This window comes from Fringilla coelebs (genome assembly GCF_963513975.1).
Source record: "Fringilla coelebs genome assembly, chromosome: 10".
Lineage (NCBI taxonomy): Eukaryota > Metazoa > Chordata > Aves > Passeriformes > Fringillidae > Fringilla > Fringilla coelebs.
In genome coordinates this window covers 4,167,306-4,190,909 of record NC_140036.1, presented here as the reverse complement: position 1 = coordinate 4,190,909, position 23,604 = coordinate 4,167,306, and the positions used below count along the sequence as shown (strand labels likewise).

At 41.7% G+C, this 23,604-nt stretch overlaps 1 protein-coding gene across 2 annotated transcripts in view; it reads right to left on the bottom strand.

Annotated features, from left to right (window-relative positions):
* FARP2 (FERM, ARH/RhoGEF and pleckstrin domain protein 2) overlaps positions 1-23,604 on the bottom strand; it is a 72,014-nt gene that overhangs the window by 18,888 nt on the left and 29,522 nt on the right. Inside the window, exons 8-14 of one of the 2 annotated variants that reach the window (XM_084212479.1) lie at positions 17,328-17,475; positions 16,493-16,582; positions 15,231-15,394; positions 15,032-15,100; positions 14,588-14,645; positions 12,801-13,947; positions 3,012-3,184 (exon numbers count right to left, since the gene is read on the bottom strand). In XM_084212479.1, the coding sequence (XP_084068605.1) occupies positions 3,012-3,184; positions 12,801-13,947; positions 14,588-14,645; positions 15,032-15,100; positions 15,231-15,394; positions 16,493-16,582; positions 17,328-17,475 (1,849 nt within the window). The remainder of the gene's footprint in view (positions 1-3,011; positions 3,185-12,800; positions 13,948-14,587; positions 14,646-15,031; positions 15,101-15,230; positions 15,395-16,492; positions 16,583-17,327; positions 17,476-23,604) is intronic. The other variant, XM_084212478.1, reaches the window with a different exon arrangement.

Here is a 23,604-nt window from a genome sequence, read left to right as displayed (position 1 = left end):
TGGGGGAAGGTCTTTAAAAACTAAACCCACACCATGGTGATAAGCTGGCACTTCTCAGAGCCTGCATGGACCATGTTTTTTCTCCACCTCTGAACACTTCTGCAGGTTTCTGCCTCATTCTCCAGCTGACTCTGTGCTAACCTAGGACACAAGAGGGCTTTTATTTTTCCCAGGCACCTTCTCTTCCTTTCTCCCTCCCCAACACATCAGCCCTTTCTGTTAATTCTCAGAAGTTCTTGCTCTTTCCAAGTTGTCCCTGGTGGAATTTAGTGCCCTTAACTTGCTTTTTTTCAGTCTTGCAGCAGTGCTAAGTGCATCCCTTGTGCTGAGTGCTGGCAGCAGCTGCTGGGCAGACCCTGCACCAGAGGAGTGGAAAGGCTGTCACAGTGCACAGGGGCCCTGCCAAACACCTTCACTACTGCTCAGGCTCTGCAAGGGGAAAGAAAATCACCTCATGCCTCAAAAGCCAAACACAAGAACTCTCTCAGGTGGCAGTCTCCTTCTAGAGTCCAAAGAAAATGTTTCTACAGCCATAGCAGGCATCCAGGCAAAGGTCCCCACTTGGAAAAACTGATCTGTCACCATATAATGCACAAACAATCCCACCTGGAAACCTTCAACACTCACCAGATGCAGCAGCCCCAGCTTGTGGGGAGGGAAGAGCTCTACTCTGAACTTGTAATGGCCAAAAATGTTTAACTTTTCATTTCAAACACCAGGCTTCAGAAAAATAACTCTGAGTGGGGGAAGTCCCCCAAAAAGCCCAGTTTAATGTCCTTTTTTAAGTGGGTTGCTACAACCAACCTCCATTAGAAAAGGAACAGGGTGAAATCTACCAGTGAGATGAAAAAAAGCACGGTGATTTAAAAAGACAAAAAAAAACCTCATCTTTCTCAAGTTATCAGTACTGGACCAGCAGCACCACGGCAGCAAAGAGCAGACAGCACACAGTGGGAAGGCTGAAGAGTCTGCAGAACCTGCCCTGATTAACCAGGTGGAACTACAGCAGTATCACCTTCAAATCAGAGATCTAGTCAGAGAGATGTTGTAAGATTACATTTTTGTTGTAGAACAAAGCTGTAAAGCTCCTGTTGAAATGTAACCAGCTTCATACTGGTTTCCTCTTGTGTAAAACAATGCCTCTGAATAGACATCAAAGCCTTGGAATACTCAGGAGTTGATCAAGCTTAAGATCAATACAATAAAAAGAAGTTCCCTTCTAAGGAGTCTCACTTTCATAAGTTAATTTCAGCCTGAAGGAGAACACAAGCTGCCAAAACACCAGACCTTGCAGAATGTGGCAGAAAGGGTTGGGCTTCACCATTTAAGTCAGCTAACACAGCCTCTGCTCATTATTTCCAAGCTATAAGGATGAATGAGAGGAGTTATTTTTAAAATAACTATGGAAACTAACAGTAGAGTGATCAGCCAAAGCTATAAACTCCACCTCAGAAAGTCTAAATGAGACAGGGAAGCTGCCAGTGGGGTGGGCTGTCTGCAGCTCAGCTGCCACTTACTGGTTAAACCTTCCTCTCTCTGGCAAGCACTCACACCACGTCCACACCATGGGTGTTACTCAACAGCATCACAAAACTGCCTGGAAGTGCCCAAGAATGTGGTAAAGACACCAGAGAGCAGGGCCTGTGACCTTCTTGCCTGAGGATCCTGATCCTGACAGAGGTTAAGACAACCAGAACACTGGATGGGGCAAGCAGGAGAGCAGAAGCAAAGACCACACAAGGTGGTTTCTTCTCTGTGGCTGTATGGAAAACTGCAGATGCCAGTGTGGCCACAGACTGAACTGACTTTGGACAGTGGAGCCTTCCTTGCACTGTAATGGAAGGTCCTGGATCCTTCTCAAGCACCAGAGCCAACAAACCTCTCTGCAAGCAAGGCAAGGAGAGCAGAGAGTCTTCCAGAAAAATGGTCATGGAACTCTACTGTAGACTTCTTTATCCTGCTGGAAGAAATGCAGCAAATGCTGAGCTTTACATGGGGGTGAGGAAATCCCCACATCATGTGGGGGAGTCCCTGGTTAAAGCAACCAGTGCTCACTGGTAGGCATAAAGAAAGCAGCCCAGGCAAGGAGCAGCACCCAGACAAAAGCACATCTTGAAGACACAAAGCTGTTCCTGGTTTGAGACTCACTGCACCTGCAAAACTCAGGGGCATTTTTGTCCCCCTCTTTCCAGAAAGTGAGATTCAAGCTTCTGCAAGGCCAGAGCACTGTCCACCTCTCTCCAGACAGAAGGGTCAGCCATGGAGAGGACAACTTCAACACAGCCAGCTCTCTGACCAAGCTCATGATGACATGGATGTGAGAGAGGTCACACTGAGCTCAGGTCCTCCACAGCTCAAAGGGAACACCACAGGATCCCTCTAAAGGGACCACAGGACCCCGCTAAAGATCCTGTTATGATCAGAAAGCATGACCTGGAGGAACAATGTATGGTGAAATAGAGCAATGAGACTGTGACAAGACTGCAAGGAAAGGAAGGAACCCAGGAAACAAACTCCTTATATAATAACAAATAAGGATCTCTGAGGATCATTGTGTCCAGCTCCCCACTCCTTGCACATCCACCTGAAAATAAACCATATGAGTGGGGGTTTCTTCCAGATATTCCTTGATCTTTGTTAGGCTTGGTGTTGTGATCACTTCCCTGGGGAACCAGGGACGAGCCCTGGGGTGAAGAACCTTTCCCTAATATCCAACCTGAACTCATTTCCATTCTGGGGTACAAAAGGTGGATTTTGAACACAGCTCCCTGACACGCTGCTCCTGTTAAAACAGAGGGAGCTGCTCCCAGTGGCCATGCCAGGAAGACACGAGAAGATGCCAGGAGGGCAGAGGGGACTCCTGCCACAACAGCACAACACATCCAACCAACCCTTCAGCACTGGAGTTCTGCCCCAGCCACCACAGAACACAACACAATCAGCATTCAGCACCCAGCAAGCACAGCTCCTCAGTGGCCCCTGCAGTGCCCAGCACAGCTCTGTGCTCTTACCTTCCTCTTCATTTCATCCTCCTCCTCTATCCTGGCACCGCCAGCATCGCTGAGCACAGGGCTGAGCAGAGGGGACGAGCCCTGGGTGACTGCATTCACCTGAAAGCCTGGGCTCAAGCCCAGGGGACTCTTCAGCACAAGGGAGGACAGCTGGGCATGGTCCACAGGGAGGCCTGGGTGGGAAGACAACAAGAAAATGGAGTGGAAAAGGAGAGAAAATTATTTCAAAGATAGTGCAAATAAGGTGATTATCCACTGTTACAGTAAACCAGCATTGCAATTTCATATTATTTTTAAAAAGGTCAAAGAGCAAAAAGGCATACAAATCCAATGACTTCAGTGTGTATCTCAAAGTAAAGGGAGTGTTCCCTGCATCCCAGAGGTTACAGGGAAGTGCAGTAAGGACAGACAAAGTGACAACCACAGTAAAGAGAAGAATAAATTACTTATTGTCACAGAAAAACCACTGCTGAGCAGCAGCACAGTTCACAACACAGGGTTATACTGCAGGGACTGGAATACAGCTTTTAATTTTTGCTTTTCAATATAAGAGTTACTGTTCAACAAAGGGAAAAGCTAGGACAAATTATTCCATGACTTGCCATTCCAGAAGACAAAATATGTTAGAAATACATTCAGAAATTTGGGTATCTCCAAAATTGATCCAAAGGGAAAGGAAAGCCAATTGCTATACAGCAAGGGATCATGGAAAAAAAGAATTCCTGGCTTTTCTAAGTGTACAAACAGAATAATCTCAAGGAAAACAATTTTGTAGCACTGAGTATTAACTGGATGGACACAATCCACAGCTAAACCTGTTAGAAGCAACAAGTACCACTTTGCTTTAGGTTATTAAACAGACATTTTTTAAAATTATTATTACTGTTTTGTGGACCCTTTAGAGATTTCTGATGCATCACAGCGAATTTAAACCTCCTCTTTTCAGCATGTAGACCCCCCCTGGGTGTGAAAATGACCATTCAAGGTCAGCTTTTTTGGACTAAAGGAAGGTGACAGACACACTACACTCACAGAACTCCTCCTAATCTCACTTTATACTGTTTTTCTGATCTTCCCTGTGATAAACAAATCAGTTTCCTCAGATCAGGTAACTAAACAGGTATCAGCACTTAAGCAACTACAACTGAAACACCCTCCCAAGCCTCCCCAGCAGGATTTGTTGTGTCACAAATGGGGAAATCAATAGCCAACCCCAAACTGCCAACTCATCATTTCTCAGACTACTTAGAAATCATCACAAAACCTTAAAAATTTTTAAAAAATCAGCCCTCCCAGGTATCCAGTATCTCCTCACACTGTCGTGGGTGCTGCAGGAGGAGCTGGGAGCTTTCCCAGCTGCTCAGGCTTGGAAAGCACACCCAGGGCGAGGCAGCCCCAGCCTGTGACTCCACATGGACAAAGGCAGGAAGCTAAACAGAGCTGCACTCGGTCACCTGGAAGAGATTCAGATCATCCAGGCTGCTGAGTTAACTATTTGTACACTAGTCCAGCACCACTTCTGGAGGAGATTTTTGTTTCTCCCTAAGCATTTTGTCCATTCACCCCAGGAAAGCAACACTGAAAAAAGCACTTGTTTCACCTAGCCAGGCACAGGATTCAAGTTTGCTTTTACATGCCAGGAATGCTGAAAAAAACAGCTTCCAAACAAATGAGTGTGCAGGGGTGAGGAGCTTCTTTAAGTTCTTGGAATTTAACATGAAGTAGCAACAAATTCCAGAATCTGTAACTTGAACTGCTTCCAGACAGGCTGAAAGCTCAGACACAGAGGGAACAAACGGGATATAACTTGCTGTAAACCACCCCTGCTTTTTTTACTTGGGTTGTTCTACCTTTTATCTCCTCCAACAGAAGATGGCCAGGAAATTAATTGCAAACATTGAATCTGAAAGCAAGAACCCCTCCCCAAAGCCAGAGTGCCTGATGGAAATGAGGCACATTCACAGAATCTTAGAGTGGTTTGAGTGGAAAGGGACCTTAAAGCCCACCCAGTCCCACCCTGTGCCATGGGCAAGGACACCTTCCACTACACCAGGCTGCTCCAAGCCCTGTTCAGCCTGGCCTGGACACTTCCAGGGATCCAGGGACAGCCACAGCTTCTGTGGGCAACTGTGCCAGGGCCTCTTCACCCTCACAAGAATCTACTCCACCTATAACTTCCCTCCTTCAGCTTAAGGCCATTCCCTCTTGTCCTGTCACTTCCCCTTATTTTTTTCTTTTTTTTCCTCCTGGAAGAGGCTATAAGAAGTCACAGAGCAGCTCAAGTTAGCTTTTTGGCTAACATTTGTTTAATTAAATATTTGATCTAAGCTCAGTGTGATGGCAGATGATATTACAGGTGAGGACTGAAATTTTCATTCTCATAACCCACGTCTTCTCCACCAGAGCAGCACAAGGGGACTCCAGGCAAGCAGGTAGGAGGCACAGCAATTCCTCATTGTCACAGAGAAGGATGGTAAAGGGAGAAGCCATTTCAACTGCTGCTCAATGTAGAAAACTCCTCATTAGGTGGAAATATTGATGTGAAGGTCAAAACATGTGAATGATTCCCTCTGACATCAAACCTTGGTGCTCTGATGTCTTCCCTTCCCCACAGGCAGCATCCTCCAGTTACATTAAAAGGGATTACTCTTTCAGAGGAATGTTTCTGTGTTTCAGTGTTCTGCATGAAGTGGACATTTGTTCTCTACAGGTAAGTCACACAAACATCCCAAACTGTTGTCTGTAAAAGCTGGGAGCACAGCCCTCCATGCACTGATGTGGGAATTCAGTGCTGTAGCTCAGGCAGTCAGACATGGCTGCATCCTGTACACAACAAACTTCTGCCTCTGCATCACACACAAATGCACTTAAGGCAACATCCAAAAATGCATCAGCTCAGTGGAATATTCCACATACTCAAAGATCTTCAAGTATGCTAATACTTCTTAGTTACACTACACAGTAAGAAAGTGCCCTTAAGCAAACAAACCCACAGTTTCATAAAGCCCAGCATACACCTAATAGAAAAAATTAAAACTAATCAATAAAACATTGTAAAAGCTCTGTAGTATTCAAGAGCACAGCTACAGAATCTGGTGAGAATGCTGAAGATATTCTCCACAGCTACTGTGTAATATTGGTCATGTAGAAGCAGGCTCCATTTGATTTTCCCTGAGATAACAAACAGAATAATAAGATAAGAAGCTTTTAGCATCACTTCCCAGTTAATTTTTCAACAGGTATTTCCATTCTTCAATCTAAATTCAATTCCTGCACAGAAAGCCAGATTTGAGTGTACAAGCTGGCCAAAACAAAAAATACAGGTTCTCTAAGCTTTATGCCTGGATGCCTAAAATAATTCAAAGATAGACAATTAAAGTAGTATCCCAATAATAACTGAGCATTATGGGAAGGAAAAAAGTTATGTGAAGGTCAAATGTCAGCAACAGCTCCTTATCAAATGGAGTGACAGAAAACCTTTAGAGATACAACTTTATTATTATATCATTGCTATTAGTAGTGCTTCAAAAGCAGAGATTATTTTCAGGCTAAAGCCCTGCAGAGGCTGACCAGAGGACAGTGGGAGCCTGCTCTGAGCCTCCCTTCCACCCCATGCCCTGCTGAACCCATCACATGCACACACCAAATGATTATTTCTAGAATGAAAGTACACAGTATTACTTCTAGAGTGAAGTCACTAGCAAGCTGATGTACTACAAGTAAAATCCTGGATATTTTCCCTATCTTCCTTATTTCAAAACATCCCAACTAGCAGCTTGTCCCTCTGCAAATCTTCCCTTTAAAAAGATGAGAAATAGTCGGGAGATAAGAGAATCTTGAAAATTATCTGAGAGCCTAAAGAACTGATGCAAGAGACTTTAAATTCAAAGGTCTCCTTTTTATCCTCCAACAGGTACAGGTCATGTGAAACATTAAAGCACATTTACAGCACTTGGCATGTGCCCAGTGCTGTGTACCTGTGAAGTCACATACCAGAATCCTAAGGCTGGCCCTGGTTTTATGGTGATGCCCGTAAAACAGCTGAAACAATCCCAAATAACCACCCTCCTTTTGCCACCTTTCCACCTTGCAAAAGCCCTGTTTGCAGTGAAGAGCAATTACCTAAACACTGATACCTGAAGGAGAACCTGCCAGCTAGAAAACATGCAATCACCTTCACATGCTGTGTTTGCAAAAAAGGAAAATATTCCAATAAAAACAGATATAAAAGAGAGAGACTTCAAGGGATATACACAGTTTAAAAGAAAAGGTCTCCACTATAAATGTAATTCCTACAAAGAAATCTGAGCTTCTAGTCCTATTTGTATTCCAAGCAAAAGACCTGCACAAAGCAGGAATTTGAAACCCACACACCAGTGTTTGCCTACTGTGCTCTATTTCCAACGAAGTGCTACAGGGGGGAAACTGTGTGGAGAAAGCTGGGAATAAAACTATAAGATGCCTTGGCTAGGAGAACAAATATTTATTCTATTTCAAAGGTAAGGGTAGTGAAAATAAAGCTAAAAAGCCCATGTTGTCATTTATATCAAAGTTTTCCTTGTTTTATTGCATAAACAATTAAAATTATGAATTAGTACAAATCTGTAGGTTCATAATTGGCAATCTGAACAGACACAAAGATACTTAAAACCCCAACATATAATTCAATAAACATTTCCCATATAAAAGATAAAGTTCAAGAGATCAAATAAAAAAATTCCAGCTCTCTTTGTTTGAAGGCAATCTTTTCCTGGCAAGAGTAGCACCTATGGAACTGGGGAGTCCCTCTAACCAAGGCACACATACCCCTGTTCGTACCAATAAACAGGAATTTTGGGATTCCAGCAATTGCAGAACATTATCATTTTTGAAAATGTACAGGAAACCTTCCCACAGAGCAGGTTCAATTAGTCATGTTCCAAATTTGAACTTCCAAACCTCCAGCTCAGCCACTGGAGTGATCCTATGAGTAGGTAATTAATGAAGAGGATTTTATGAGTTTGGAACTGTAAGGTCTCCCCATCTTCAGACAGAGGATGTATATGTACAGCCATACATATACACACAGCCCTTGGGACAAGTGAGGTGTAAGAGTCCCTAAAAATGACAGGCAATGACAGCTAAAGGACTACATTGACACCTGTGCTTACACTCATTCTGTACTGAGTAATTATGGCTTAGAACATTTTGCAAAATGACAATAATGGGAATGACTTACCGACAGGTTTGCACCAAAAAAGCATAAAATTATAACAACTTTTATTAGTGTCTTCACAAATCTTATCCCTACCAAGACTTGCAGCTAGACAAAATCTACCACCACCACAAAAAAAAAAAAATCAAATAAAACCACCCAATACCAAACCATAACCAAGCCACCAAGAAAACCAAAATAAAAATCCCTTAAACAAAATCACCTATGACCACAATACAAATAAGCACAGGAAAAAGGAGATCAATACTTGGTATTATCCAGATTATTCAGCAGCTCTGAAATTCACTGGAAATTAAAGTGAAAATTGAGGGTAGCTCGATATATCACCCTATTCCACCCTAAGATAACATATGGCAAGTCCTGGGAATATACAGCATGTATTACTTGACTAATGAATACTTTAAAATTACAAAGTCTACACACAATAGGTAACACAGGTTAGTAAACTTAAGAAAGCTTAACCAGGGGGTGGATAGGTCAGAGAATATTCCATGACCCATGTTTTGTGCAAATTAAGTTTCATTAACTGCATAGATGATGACCAAAAATGCTCTGATGTAGTGCTTAACATTTAATAAATGTGTTTAAGCATCAGAAGAGTTAGAAATACACACATAGAGAAGTACAGGTGGGGATTAAATTGCTCACTCACAACACCCATTTTGCTTTCTCTCAGGTGCATTGCAGGGTTCAGATGAGCACTGCAGAGCTAAGCCCAGCAGCTTGACTCACTGGGAATAGCCACTAATACTGGCATGCATCCTACAGCTGTGTTTGATAGAACAGAGAGATGTGGAGGGATGGAACAGAGCCCTGGCACACTCCCTCTGCTGAGCTGCAAACAGCTGCTGGGGGCACTGTGTAGAGCAGAACACACCTGGACACCCCTGTGGCTCTCCTACTGGAAAAACACAGCACCACACCTGTGCACTGGCTAGAAATGCTCATCTCTGTGTGTCCCCAGCTCCCCACGGGGTGGGAGGCACAAAGCAAATGGACAAGAACCTGCAGAGGTGCAGACTGGGGGCATGACCACTTGCTGGCCACAGCACAAAGTTTACACCCAGGTTTTATCTGCTCTACCACAGCTCCTCAAATGCTGCCTTCTTGCATGTGATACTCAACAAAGATCTTCTCCATCTTGACATTTTCCCTAAGTCATTTCCCCTGTTTTCCATGCTGCATGGCTCCCACAGCAGAGGTCACTGCAGGGATCCTGGCCCCCACACTGCCAGCTCACCACTCACCTTCATGAAAGGAAAGCTTGTGTTCTCAGGAAATTAACAGAAATCAGTACCAGGAACTAAGTTTTATCATCAACACTGTAACAAAAAATAAAACAAACGCCAGGGAACAATGCTGGAAGTTGAGCAGCATCACCAGGACACAGCACACTGCCCTACAGTTCACCACTCCCCTCGTGCTACCTACAAGCAAATGAAAGGGACAAAGCAGGGAAGGCCATTCCTTGTCCCACCTTCTGCCACCTCAGGAGCCAGCCAAGAGAGAGGAGGACAGCTCCACTGCACTGACATAACCCACACAGCTCCCTGGGAGCCACATTCCCTTGAGGGCAGCTGGTTTTCTCTCCATCTCTACCAGAAAGTGAATCTGATGTCTCTGAAGGAAATGTTGCTCATAGCTCTCTTGCTATAATAAAAACTCTACTTATGAACCAAATTGTCTTCTCTTTTGTGTCTGTCTGGGAAACCTTGAACAAAACAACACAGCTCAGTGTGCAAAGATATCCTCAGAAGCCACATGGCTTTGGAAATCAAGCAAAGCACAGAAGAAAACCATGACAGCTCTATGCTATCAGTCAGCCAGAGCACAGATAGAACTAACAGGGGCACAGCAGCAGCTCTGAACTCTCATTCTGTACCTAAAACCTTCCTCTAAACAGATCTGTACCAGGGTCAAAGGTCCCCTCACCTCTTCCTCACCTGTGGATCCACACAACTTGCCCTAAGATAGAAGACTGGAATCCTAGTCACTGCCATTCCTTTGGAAAACTAAAGGGGCACTGCACTAAGAATCTTATTGCTTTCTTAAAGAAAAAAAGAAATAGAAAATCCCTGAGAGTTAGAACTGCCAATAAAAGATCTGCACAGTTTAAAATAAAAGAAGAAAAACATTGAAGATGTATTTTCAAACTAACTGTGGTGGAAGAAGGCAAATTGGCAAGCCTGTACGTTGAAAATACAGGCAGCTTTTTACCAAGATCTTTTGAAAACAGAGAATTTAGTTGGATTTATTCCCTGTTCTGACACATTTAAAGGAATGCTTGTGATTGAAGCACAGGACATGAAACAGAGGCAGATACAGTTATATGTAATAGCTGAACCCTGATCCTCTTTTTAAAAGATCAAAGACATAACAGCCTTTCTCTACATCTTTATCTATATACTTGTCCCTGATGTCACCACCTGTTAGAGTTTGCAGACAGAATTCTGTCTTTTTGCTAATTTTCTTTTTCTTCCTTAGGTTACATAATGTAGTTCATTCTGGGAAGAAATCAGACAAACCACCTAAAAATGTACTTAAAGGCACTTAAAGGCTCTCTACACCACTGCAGACCTCCTCCAAGCCCTGTTTCAAAATGTCACACCACACACCCATGACATCATCTCCACAGGCCTGAATAAAGTCCCACAAAGAGCCAGAACACACATTCAACAGGAAAGAAATAAAATGGAAGTAACATATAGCAAAAAAAAAGAGCACCTTGTAGTAGATCACTGGAGGTCTGAGCTAATATTTTGTTCTCAATGTGCTTTGTCTTTCTGTGCTGCTGGCAAAGGGGACAGGTTTCTCATGGGACAACACACATTCCACTCAAACACAAGATAAAAGCAAGCACTGTGCAGAATAGTTATACCTTGGTAAAACTAACCTGGAAGAAATGGGTGACTAAAGGAGGTTTTACCTCCTCGAGTTCTGCCTCATATTGAAAAGTATTCCACTGAAGTTTTAGTTATCAGAGTTTTGAGAAATAATAGTATTTTTTAAATGCTTGAGTAAACAATGAAGGTCTTTAATGGTATATCAAGACCATATTTAAACTGGTAGCAATAATATTGACCATAAAGTTATGTTTGTAACTAAGCTGCTTATTTTGGAGGCATCAACTGTATTGGTGCTGCACTCTCTCTGCAAAGAATTGAAAACTGGGCAGGAGGGAACCCCAAAATCAAGTGGCTGAAGGAGATGATGCTTTCCATCACAAGATTTGGGTCAGGTGTAATGGATTTCCCACTCTTGCTTGCATACAGTCTAAGAAATGCTCTCACAAGCTGAAGCTCAGAATTTCACCTCCACAATCCACAGCAGCTGGGAAGGACATTTCACAACTTTTGTTGTTTTGCCTCAATAAATGTTGCTAAATTAAATGTGACTAGTTAAGCAACAATTCAATTGTCTTTTCCATTACACTTCCTAACTGACAGCTCATGTCTCACATAAAAGTCACAGGTCTAAAAGAATTTACAAAAGCCCTGAAGCTCTAACTGTTGTCTATAGTACTTACTTCTCCTAACAACTCAATTTCTCAGAAAAATTACAGTATTTTTCTGAATACAGTCCATATTTTAAAGAAAAAGCTAAAGCTAACACCAGGTTTACCACCAGCTGTCCTCCACGGACACAGGACATTTCTCTGAATTACTTTGTAAGTATTTTTATGTAGAGTGATTAATAATAAGAAAGAAGGGAAATGTAATGGGGATTAAGTGCTTTTAAAGCCTCTGTATATCTCCAAACTGCTGCAAAACATTTGCTGCTGGACTGCTGAAGACACATGGAAGTCAGCAAATTATCTTGTCTTCTCAAGAAGTTTGGGAACTGCTATTTCCATTTGGTTGGATACACATTCCCTCTTCCAAAGGTAGGTAGAGGATATTTATTCTTCAAAGCATACCACAGATATGTTGCATAGGTTGGTATTTTAAAGCTGTCCTTCAGAGATGATTTGAAGATTCTTTGGGTTTTTTTTTTTTTTTGATGATGGAAACAAAAATAAACCCAAAATGAGGATCTTGCTACAGTGCAGGAAAACAGGCAATTTTTGGATGCAGCTGCTGTGCAGAAGTGACTGTTTTATTTGGATTTTGGAGAAACAGCATATTATAGGAGACTCTTACAGATATGTTTACAGCTGAAGAAATCCTTCAGTATACTGTAAGTTGTGATGTCCGCATCAGCCAGTTGATACTTAAAATTCTCTGAAATCAGTGTTTTTTCCTAAATGTAGTTTTTTCCAACATTGTAGCCTATTATAACCCATTCTTGATGTAGTGTGATGCACAGAAACACAGCACCAAAACTTGGATGCTTTGAAGGACACTGAAGAGGCACACAAATTAAAAAAAAAAAATTTAAAAATCAACTATGTTATGTGATTTAAAATCCAGCCACTGGATTGAGTGATATCACACCCTATTGACCTCCAAGCCTGAAAAGCATAGAGGGATCCATCACAAAAATCAAGACCAATCAATTGATTTGTGACTTCTCTGTCCAGTCTTCTTGAGTGAGATTTTTTAAATTATTCTGAAAGTCAAAGGCATAGTTGTCCCCCGTGCTTTGAGCAAAGGGGTTACTAAAGAAAAGGTTGACATCCAAAGGTGCAGCTGTTTCTGAGTCCCAGGAGTCAGTGTCTGTGCTGCTGGAGTCTTCTGTGGTGGTGGGAGGGCAGCTGAGCTGCTCCAGCTGGTCGATGATGTCTGTGAACTGGAAGGCTGAGCTGGACTCGGAGCGCACGGAGTAGGCGGGGAAGTTGAGCATGGAGCTGGCCTCGGAATGGTTGGCAGAGCCGTGGGCGTGCAGGGAGCAGCTCCCGTTCAGGGCCAGGTTGTTGAGGGAGCTGCTCTCCGAGCGGTTGTTGATGAGGGAGCTGGTCTCAGAGGGGCTCAGCAGGCTTTGCATTCTGCTGGCTTGGGCCTTCACTTCAAACAGCTCCGAGGTGTCCGACGGCCTCTCGTTGCCGTTGAAATCGCTGCCTTCCTCAAATTCAAACTCCTCTTCCATATTCATGTCCACGGCCTCGGTTGAGTACCTGTCAGGGCTCGACTGAGCAGAGACTGAGCTTTGCTGGAGGGCATCTGCAGCTAAACCAGTGGGCTCTGACAGACACTTGGAAAACTCAGAACCCTTTAATTCTAACCCACTGTACACATAAGAAAATGCCTCAGAGCCCCCAGCAAAAAAGGACATTTCTGCTGGGTCATCATCGATAAACTCCTCTGACACCTGTAACTGGGAATTTGTCAGTGTGAAAAGAGGGGCCCCTCGGCTGCCGTGCTGCTGCTCTTTTTCAGCAACGAATACACCTGTGGTAAAGTCATCCTCATCATTGTCATTTTTACAACCAGCAACCCTGCTCTCCTTACTACTTCTCACTACATCTACGTCTACACCGCAACCACTCTCAACGACAGGACAAGACGGGTCACAGTTTCCTGCAACACTACCAAACCCAACACCTTGGAGCACGGGAGATCCAGGCTGCTGCATCAGCTTCCTCCCCACTTCTTCCACTGGTGCTGCAGTGGTTTTGTCTGGAATCCTTGTGTACGATGCTCGGGGCTCCAAGGAGGAAGGGCTGGGCTCAGCAAACATGGGCAGGATGGAAGCGGGACTGGCCAAGGAGTGAACCGAGTGAAAGGGGGCAGCTGTTGAGGCAGGAGACCCTGGAGTTCTCAAGCCCTCAGTGAATGGGACACTCTAAAAGGGAAGCAGAAATACAACATATAAAAAGGTTTTTGTAATACATACAAACGAATGTAACATCCAGTTACATCCATATGCAGAAGGAATATATGGTTCACAGCACACACACTGAACCTGATCCAGCAGCCCATGAAAAAGGCAAGGTTTTTTTTTCCTTAATTCTGGTAACTGGATAGAAAGTTAAAAGCATACATTTTAAAGCTGAACAAGCATCCACAAATAAGAACAACAAAATGACAGTGAAATTCTGTGATGCTTCCTTAACCTCTCCCATGAGTATTCAGTGAAATGATTGTTTCTTGCCATGCCCAGCAAAAGGCATCTTACAACAGCCAGAGACTGCCAGAGAGCAGTCAGAGAGTACCTAGAGATAACTAATCCTCTGAAATAACAACACACTAGAGTCAAACACTTCCTTTTCAGTTCAGTGGAACTTTGAGTAAAATATTACTCACTTCACACTCCACTGGCTACAACTATCAAATCATGAACACCAACAAAAAGAACTGTCCAGCAGACAAAGAGCAAACAGTGGCAGCAATTCTGGTGAGTTGAATCCTTCACTCCCACCTCAGAAAGCTGTTTGTCCATGCCCTGGCCACACCCACAACCCAGAGAGTGCTGCAGAACTGACCTGCTTTGGCACATCTGCATTCGAGGTGCGAGTGGATGCTCTGACCTTGCTGTGCCTCCTGTGGAACAGAGCAGCCTGTCAGCATCCATGACATGCTTCAGCCTCATTCCTTCCCCCAGCACTCATGGCCATGTCAGTAGCCAACAGAAACATCTCAAGCTCTATTTTATCTGTGTTTTGTTAATAACTAGTTCAGGTTTTAAAAGGTCAAAAGAGCTGTAAATTAAATGATGCAAGATAAGAAACGTACAAAAATGGAATACAGCAAGATCCAGATCATTCACAGAACCAGAGAATCATTAAGATTGAAAAAGGCCTCTACCTTAAATTTGGTAACTGAGAATGAGCCTGCCACCAAGCAGCATTAAAACACTGAAATTCAGGCAAGAAGGGCACTGTGAAAGTCTCAGCTATGTTTTGCCTTACAAAGCCATTTCATCTTACCTTTCATACGGGGTTCTCTTCATCCCACTGTCCTTAATATAATCCACTAGCTGCTTCTGTGTTCGTCCACTGTGAACCCACAGAAGTACAAAGGTTATCACACACAGGGGATGAGCATTAGAGAGCAATGTCTTTAGAATACTTCTTCCTTTTGCTCTCATTTTCTAAGACAAAATGAGTGTGCTCTGTTTCTCCCTACCTGTATCTGAAAGATGACCCTCTGGTGAAGAACACTGCTTTAGCCTTTGGCTTTGGCTGGTCGAAGAGCCTAAAGAATGTGTGATACTCAACACAGATTTTCCAGAAGTTTTTACACTCATCCCTACTTCCCAAAAGAAACTCCAACGTATCTTGATACGGGCCCTGGGAAAAAAACATAGAAGTTCAGTAGCACCTAAAATGACAGTAAGGAGAAAAGGAAGGCACAAATGTGTGCCAACAAAAAAGATGAACTCCAGCAAGATGCAGGATTTTGCTAAGTCACTTCTCATCTACCTTAAAACAATGGGAATGATTCTGAATGCAGTTCGAAGTTATTTAATACCTGTCCAAAATGTTTGCTTACCTTGAAACTGCAAATGTGTTTAAAAAGCACTTGACTTTAGAAACAGGCTCAGTATAGCCCACCTTCAGAAAATTCAAAGAAATTTAAATATTCAAGTGAAATAGCAGTTATTTTAAAATACTATTCCTTTTTTCAGGAATTCTGATGCTTGTCTCCAAGAAATTCAGACAAAACCAGAAAATACTGCATATGACAGAGTACAGTTACACATGAAATTTCTGAGGGTCTCTTTGTGAGACACATTGCTACATCAGCAGACAGTGTGTCCTGTTTCAGGTATTCTTGATACATGAAATTATATTATGTCCAAAGTTGGTTTTTTCCCTCTATTTTAATATAAATTAAACACTGAATGCAATCTAGTCATCCAGTGTGGAAGCAACAATTTTGATGACATCTGCAATGAAAAACATCTGCTGTAAGTCAGCTAAGTATAAGAAATTACATTTGTGCTATAGAGATGTATAGAAAAGATGAAGCAAGAGTTATCACACCATCCTTACAATTAGGCTACAACAATATAGTTTCAGCCACCTATTGCTACCTGAGGTGTATCAGATAATTTTCATTTGAATCAAGAAGGTAGATGCAACTTTTTCAAAGGAGAAATACTGAGAAAGGCTGCACCAAATACTTGGGTCTAGTAATTTTTTTCTGTCTTGCATTTATACATGTATAAGCTTGTGTCAAGGATAAGCTGAGACTGGAACACAAAACCTAAAGATCCCAAGTCGTGGGTGAGAAAGGAAAGATTTGACACTTGAATGATGCAGCCAAACCTGCCTCCTGAGGCTGTTTTATAAAATCACAAACTCCAGAAATGTTCATCATAAAATAAAGCACAGGTATTTTTTTCAACACTGACCAGTCTATATTACAGTAAAAGTTACACAGACCTCTGGGTGGAGCTTAATAAGGAATCTTTTCCTCTTGAAGCTCAGCTTACGGACCTTGGACCAGTTGAAGGTATTGATTTTTGTGTTACCCTGAATCAAAATGAGAATGATCAAATGTTAGCAAAAGTTTCAGAAAAGCAGAGTACCAAACAAAATTCTGTTATGGGTATATAGATGTGTATGTATCCATATGGATTTTTAGTTCTGGTGACAATATTCCCTTAGACAAGAGAGGGCACTAAGCAGTCTGAGAGGGATTGCAGGACTGATGTACCTCCAAAAGAAGCTGCCCCACAGTAAGAAAAGAACAGGTAAGACACAGCTGAGCACCCAAACAGAAATATTTCAGTAAATCAGCTGCCTCTGTGTTTTGGGGAGAGGAAAACCCTATCATTGCATTCATAAACAGGACTCTGAGCACTGAGTTGCTTCTTTAATACAATAAATATAGTAACACTAACTGGTCCAATCACTGCAATCAATCAGCATTCCTATACAATAAGAGCAACAATATCCAGCAAAAATATTAAAATAAGAGAAACCAAACCAAAATTCCAGGATGACAGACCTGTCCCAGGGCTGTTCCAAAAATGAATTAATTGATGATTTTCTCTCATCACACACCTAACTTCAAACAAAGCCCCTCTACTTCACTGTCACTTGGTTTTGATGCTCTGCACTCTGCACAAGAACAAGCTGCACCAAACAGAATTTTGGGGGCTTAAATGACACTCCTTGCCCATAGAATTTTCAAGGCATCAGAAACACCTGAAGTTAAAATGAGAGACTTACTCCAAGACGTGCTAAAGGACAGAGTCTGCCATCCCTGCCATACCTGGAACACCAGCACACCCATGTGTGACACTGCCAGGTTGATTTTGGTGCCCTCACGGTCAGAGGCAAGGTGGAATCTGATGCCATACATCTCCAGTTTCCTGGCAATTTCAAGCACTTGAAAGTCAGATTCAGCAGGAGTTTGACCCCTATAACGAGGAAGAAAAAGAAAGTTTTAAGTTTTAAGAACAATCTGATTCTACAACACTGCCAACACATTCAAGTCCGAACTCTGGCGCTAAATGAGAATTTTCTGTCTCATCTAGTTGGGTGGTTTCACTCCATGTCATGTGTCACACTGAAAGTTCTGTAATGACACAGCTGATGGCCAAGGTCAAGAGCATCCCAAGACAGATGCTGAGAGAGATATTAATCAGCTCAGAGCTTTTGCCAGTTGAGAATCTAGAAAGTTGAACAAATCCAAATTCAATCCACAGTGTTCCTCCTTCTGCTTGCTTGTGTACACATTAGCATTATCAAAGATAAGAAGTGAGAGCTGGCAGAGTTGCACAGCCAGCAAAACAGAAACAATGCAAATATTGCAACAGAATGACCCTTTTCAGGTCAGGCTGTGGGACCACAAAATTATTACTCTATTACTACCAGGTGCCTTTGGCTGGATAATTTCCTTCCCAAACCACTCTGGAATTGTGTGAAACACCAGCAGCACAGGACCTGCTGGGGCATTCAGAGCAGTGAGGCTGCATCAGCCACAGCTGGATGAACTGACCCCCTACATCACTACTGACACTGATTAGAAATAATAAATACCAAATTACTTCCATGTGCAAGTTCACTAGGATAAATGTAATGATACACAGAAGACACAGGTGCTCAAAAATTATTATTCTATTTACAAACAACCAGTGCTGAAACCAGATGAGATTTCTGCACACACAGACTAAGCAAATTTTACAAGCCTTTTTTTCCAAGAAGAAAGTGGCCTTCCTTTCATAAATCTGCATTTCATTTTATTAAAACAGCTGATAAACTATTTTTAGCATTGCTTATTTTTGTCTACTATGCTGTGCCAACCACAGCATCACTACTAAATAAATTCTCCTGGTCCCTTGACTGGCTTTTCTAGTCATACCCCTTAAAAATATCTCCTTCTCCTTACCTAGAGTCATGTATTAGATCAAACAATTGTTTCTCTCCATATAGATTATTTTAAAATACAAATAGAGAATACTGAAGTTAATTATTACATTTGAATTAACAAAACTAGGGATGCTAACAATACATATTAACCCCAAGTAGGAACTGTCTCTATAATTCAGAATACAATTATGAAACTTATTTCATATGCTACAGTTTTAAAAATAGAAGTTGTTAAAAAAAGCAATGATTTTTTTATACTTAGTCAAATTCTCTTTAGTGTAAAACACACACATACACAAAATGCCCTGAGAAAGTAAGCCTGAATGTACACAGCAGCATTTCAGCAGTGTTCTGTTGCTTGGCTCATTCTGGAGGGAAAAACAAAGAATCTAAAACACTACAGCAGGAAATCACAAATTTATTTTGCCAGCTGCAGAAGGCAGAGATTCAATGACATTCCTGACTTTACAAGCTCACTCCATAATCCACCCTTATGCAAATGTCAGTATTATGTGACCATGTAATAGAAAGGGAAGAACATAAGGGGCACAAAAACCTGATTTCAGATGGAAACAGAAATGCCAAACAACAGAGAGAATAATTTCCATCACTGTTACTACTACATGGACTAGTTATGTCTAAAAGCTCAGACTGGTAAAGCAGATTTCCCTTCCCCTCACTGAAATGAGTAACACTGAAGTGCTTTTAACATTGGCTTTAACTGTTGTTTCCTTTCCACCACAGATTCCTTAACTGCATCAAAAAACCTGGAGCACCATGATTCCTATTTATTAAATATACACAAGACAAAAGAGGTAGATCATAAATCCTGCTTTTGGCCAGGGCTTCCTGAGTTACACTCTGAGCACTGTGTGTAACTCCCACCCACGCTAATTCCTGCTATAATTCTTCTGAATACAGCGACATTAAAAATGAAAGCAGGGCTTTGTCTTTTAAAAAGGGTGCTGAGGTTGGGAAGGAGGGTTGGAAGGGAAGGAAGGCAAAAACCAAAAAATGGCAACTAGAAAACTGGAGCTCTACAGTACTAAAAATTCCTTGTGAACAGTCTGGTGTAACTGGTGTAGAACCACTGACTGTTATTTCATGTACCATTAGATATGATCCCAAGCACAGCACGCCTCAGGAAAAAAAAAATAAATAAAAATAAGATACCAGCCAATTTTAAGAGTGTTCACTTGCACACAACCTGCCTGTAGCCAGCAGAGAATGCTGAGCCTGGTGTGGAGGAGCTGGGAGCAGAGCCAGGCAGCTCTGATAATACCACAGACAGGTACCAAGAGAGGCAGCTACAGAAACTGCCCTCAGATGCTGCCTGCAGGCTTAGCTGCACAGCCCAGCCCCAAAACAATCTGCTCTAATTTTGTTCAGCCATTAAGCAGATAAATCTACTTAATCTTCCCCAGGTCAATGGATGACACACTAATATCAGTATTTCCAGCAAAAACTGCTGTCAGTGCAATTGGTGTTGGTGTAGAGGTTCCTTACAGCCATCCAGACAAATATTGGTTGTGATACAATATTCCCATGGCAATGGACTCAAAATAAATGCTGTCAAGTGTTAAGTGATTTACAGAGCATTTAAACCCAGTGATTAATATAGAGCTTCAAAGATGAAGTGTCAAGTTAGAGATTTTCTAATTTACATGCAATTTAAAGAATTTAAATTCATGGACAACCAAGCTAACAAGTTGTGAAAGGACGTGAGGGATAACAGTAAATGTAAATATAAATCTATTAACTCTTGTACTTTCCTGATTTAAGTATGCACAGACAAAGAAACCACAGACATGTGAACACGGGCCAAATGTGTCATGTTGAATCCTGCACTCCCCTTGCAGCAATTCTACTACTCACAGGAAGGCAGAAAACATTGTATTTTGGGTGTCTGGGTGTCAGGAATTAACTGCACCAGCACCAATACACTATCTGCAAAATATACATCTTTTCTTTTTAATAAACTATAGAAGATAGTTTTTATTTATTTCCATATTATAGAAATAAAATAGGTTAATTCAGGCTCTTGGTGAAGCAATAACTAATGTGTTACACCAAAAATATAACTCATCTTGTTTACCATTACTACATTTGCAAAGTATAGAAACCACATTCCTATTCTTTTTGAAAGTAAGAGAAAGTATTTCCAAATGTAAAAGAAGAAAATATGTTTAATAGAAAATAAGCATTCAATTGCCATCTTTCCAATTACAACAGTCTCCATTTACAGAATGGATTGGATACAGAGGTTCTGTTTTACTCAGGGTGATGACATTCTCCCACTTCTAACAGCTACAGTGAAGCAATTAAAAAAAAATAAAAAGGAAAATGGGCAGAAAGAAAGTGCCACAGAAACAATCTGGAGGAGATGAGTCATCCTGCCAGAAATGGGTTTCTCTTCCTGAACACCTGGTTTGTACAAGAAATCTCTGTCAGGAGCAATCATCAGTGGAAGAATCACAGAATTCCAGGATGGTTTGGGTGGGAAGGGACCTTAAAGATCATTCAGGACACCTTCCACTATCCCAGGCTGCTCCAAGCTCCATCCAACCTGGCCTCAAAAGTATTGGTCTGCTAAAGGTAACTGGGGGAATAATAAGGTAAATTAAAGGAAATAAAAAATTAAAATAAATGAAAAAAAAGGCAAAAATATGACACACCAGGATAATATGAAAGAGAAGCATTTTTGTCTGTCCATCTGCACTGTGCATCCTCACCAGAAAAAAGCCAAATGCCGAGGTGCCTGCTCCTTGGAACAGAAATGAGGAAAATGTGTCTACACTGAGAAAACTCAGAACTCTCCTCACCTGCTAAGATGGGAAGGGGTGGTCAATATTCTCTGAGTAAGGGAAGAGGGAGGGGATGTGTGTGCTAGTTTGGCCTGGGGTTAATTTTCTTCACAGCAGCTGGTAGCAGGCTGAGATTTCTATTTGAGCTGGGAAGATGCTGATAACCCAGGGGTGTTTTCCTTACTGCCCAGCAGAGCTCACCCAGAGCCAAGGGCCTCTCTGCTCCCCACCCTGCTCTCCCAGGGAGGGGCTGGGAGAGGGGGCACAGCCAGGACAGCTGATCCCAGCTGACCCCAAGGATATCCCATCCCATATGGCCCCGTGCTGAGCACACAGAGCTGGGGGAAGCAGGACAAGGGGGACATTTGGAGGGATGGGGCTTGTTTTCCCAAGTCACTGTGACCTGGGATGGGATCCTGCTTTCCTGAGGATGGCTCAACACCTGCCTGCCAGTGGGAAATGAGGAATGAATTCCTGGTTTTGCTTTGCATGCTTTTGCTTCACCTATTTAAGCTGTCTGTATCTCAAGCTGTGAATTTTCCCACTTTGACCCTTCCAAATCTCTCCCCCAGCCCACCAAGGGGGAGTCAGCAGCAGCATGGGGCTGAGCTGGGGTTAAACCATGGAAGCCACAGCTAATTTTAAGACTGCACTGCTTGCAAAATGACATTTATCTTAAAAAATGTTTCCAAAGGCACAGGGGAAATTTGAAACATGCCTTCAAGGTACCCAGGTATCACTAACACTCAAAGGTAACCTTTTCTAAGCTCATGCCTCAGCTGTTATCTAAACGTGGCTTGCATGGACACTCCTAAAAAAATATATTTTTTTTGCCTTAAAATAAGATTTAATAATTTAATAATAATAATTTTAATAATATGGCTGTAATAAATGCAACTTTTATTAAACTAATTTTGAAAAGTACATTTATGAAGCAAGGAATCTTTATCTATTAACCTTCCTCTGATTCCTTCCTGACAGGCAAAAATACAAACTTTCCTTATTGTAACCAATTATTAGAAGTAACTTATTTGAAAAAACAACTCAAATCAGAACAGAACTACCAGTCCCTGACTCAGAAGGCAGTCACAACCTTTCCAAGAGAAGCAAACCAGGAAAATTCCCCACAAGCAAAAGCAACTGAACAGAACCCTGGTATGTGACTAATGCTGGGCTGCTCTGCCCATGCTCTGGGGGTACTTAGATCTAAAAATCCCACATTTCACCTCAAATTTGAGAGCTATCAGCCTACCATGGTGTCATCAAAACCTTGCATGACCCATTGGTAGCTTCAGACTCCACAGCATCTTGCAGTAGTATCACAATATTGCTCCAAGTCCTATGAAAAGGATGCTTCCCCTTCTAATTTGCTTTGAAATTACTTATTATTTCAGCACTTTTCTTCAGACAAGAGAAAAATAATGAAATTAATGGTTTCCCTACTCCAGCTACTTTCTCCCAAGGTGAAGAATCCTAGCATTTATTTTAGTTTACTTCAAAATTACTTTAAATTACTTAAAAATGTTTCTTTTGTTTCTTCATCATTTCCACAAGCACCTTCCACAAGGTTCAAAAGCAGAAAAAAGTAACCACCTGATTTCATGAGGAATCAGCAAAACTGAAATTTCATCACTAGTAATAATTTCAGTACAAGTTAAAATGACTCATCATAATCAGCAAATAGCTAATTACTGAAATTCTCAGGAACTAATTTCCCAATATTACAGGATGTGTCTTTAAACATAGATGCTGCCATGAAAAATCTTTGTTCTGTCTTAAAAGAAAATCAGTCAGCAACAATCCAGGAGTTCACTCACAGAGAACAAAGAAAAATTGAAGTTTGGATTAAAACACAGAACCATGCACAATAAATTCATGTGTGGACATTCAGAAATTTTAAAAGAACTTCAAATTGCTAAATCCTAATATGCAAGGTCTCAAAAACTACAGAAAAATAAGCTTCTGCAGTTCCTGACTCCACGTTGGAACTAATTCTATATTTGTGACAGTTTCTTTGTCACCAATAATCGTCCCTTAATTCAAAAATACTCAGCTATAAGATAAGGTATTGCATGAATTCTGAAGGAAGTTATTCCCTCCCCACTCCCTCAATCCTTCTCCATCTCCCTTATGCTTAATTTGTAGCAAAAGAATACAATGCAATTGATTTCTAATTATTTAGACAAAAGCAAGAGCTCTGCATATGCTGGCAAATTTGAGCTTAAACTTTGTAGAATGGAAACCCTGAAGAATTATTTTGCCTAAAGCCATTATTACATGTAAGCTTTCTTTGGGACCTTATTAAAGGCACACTGCAAAAATCACTTGAGGAGAAATTACTGCCCAACAACTCCATCCTGACTATGTAATTAT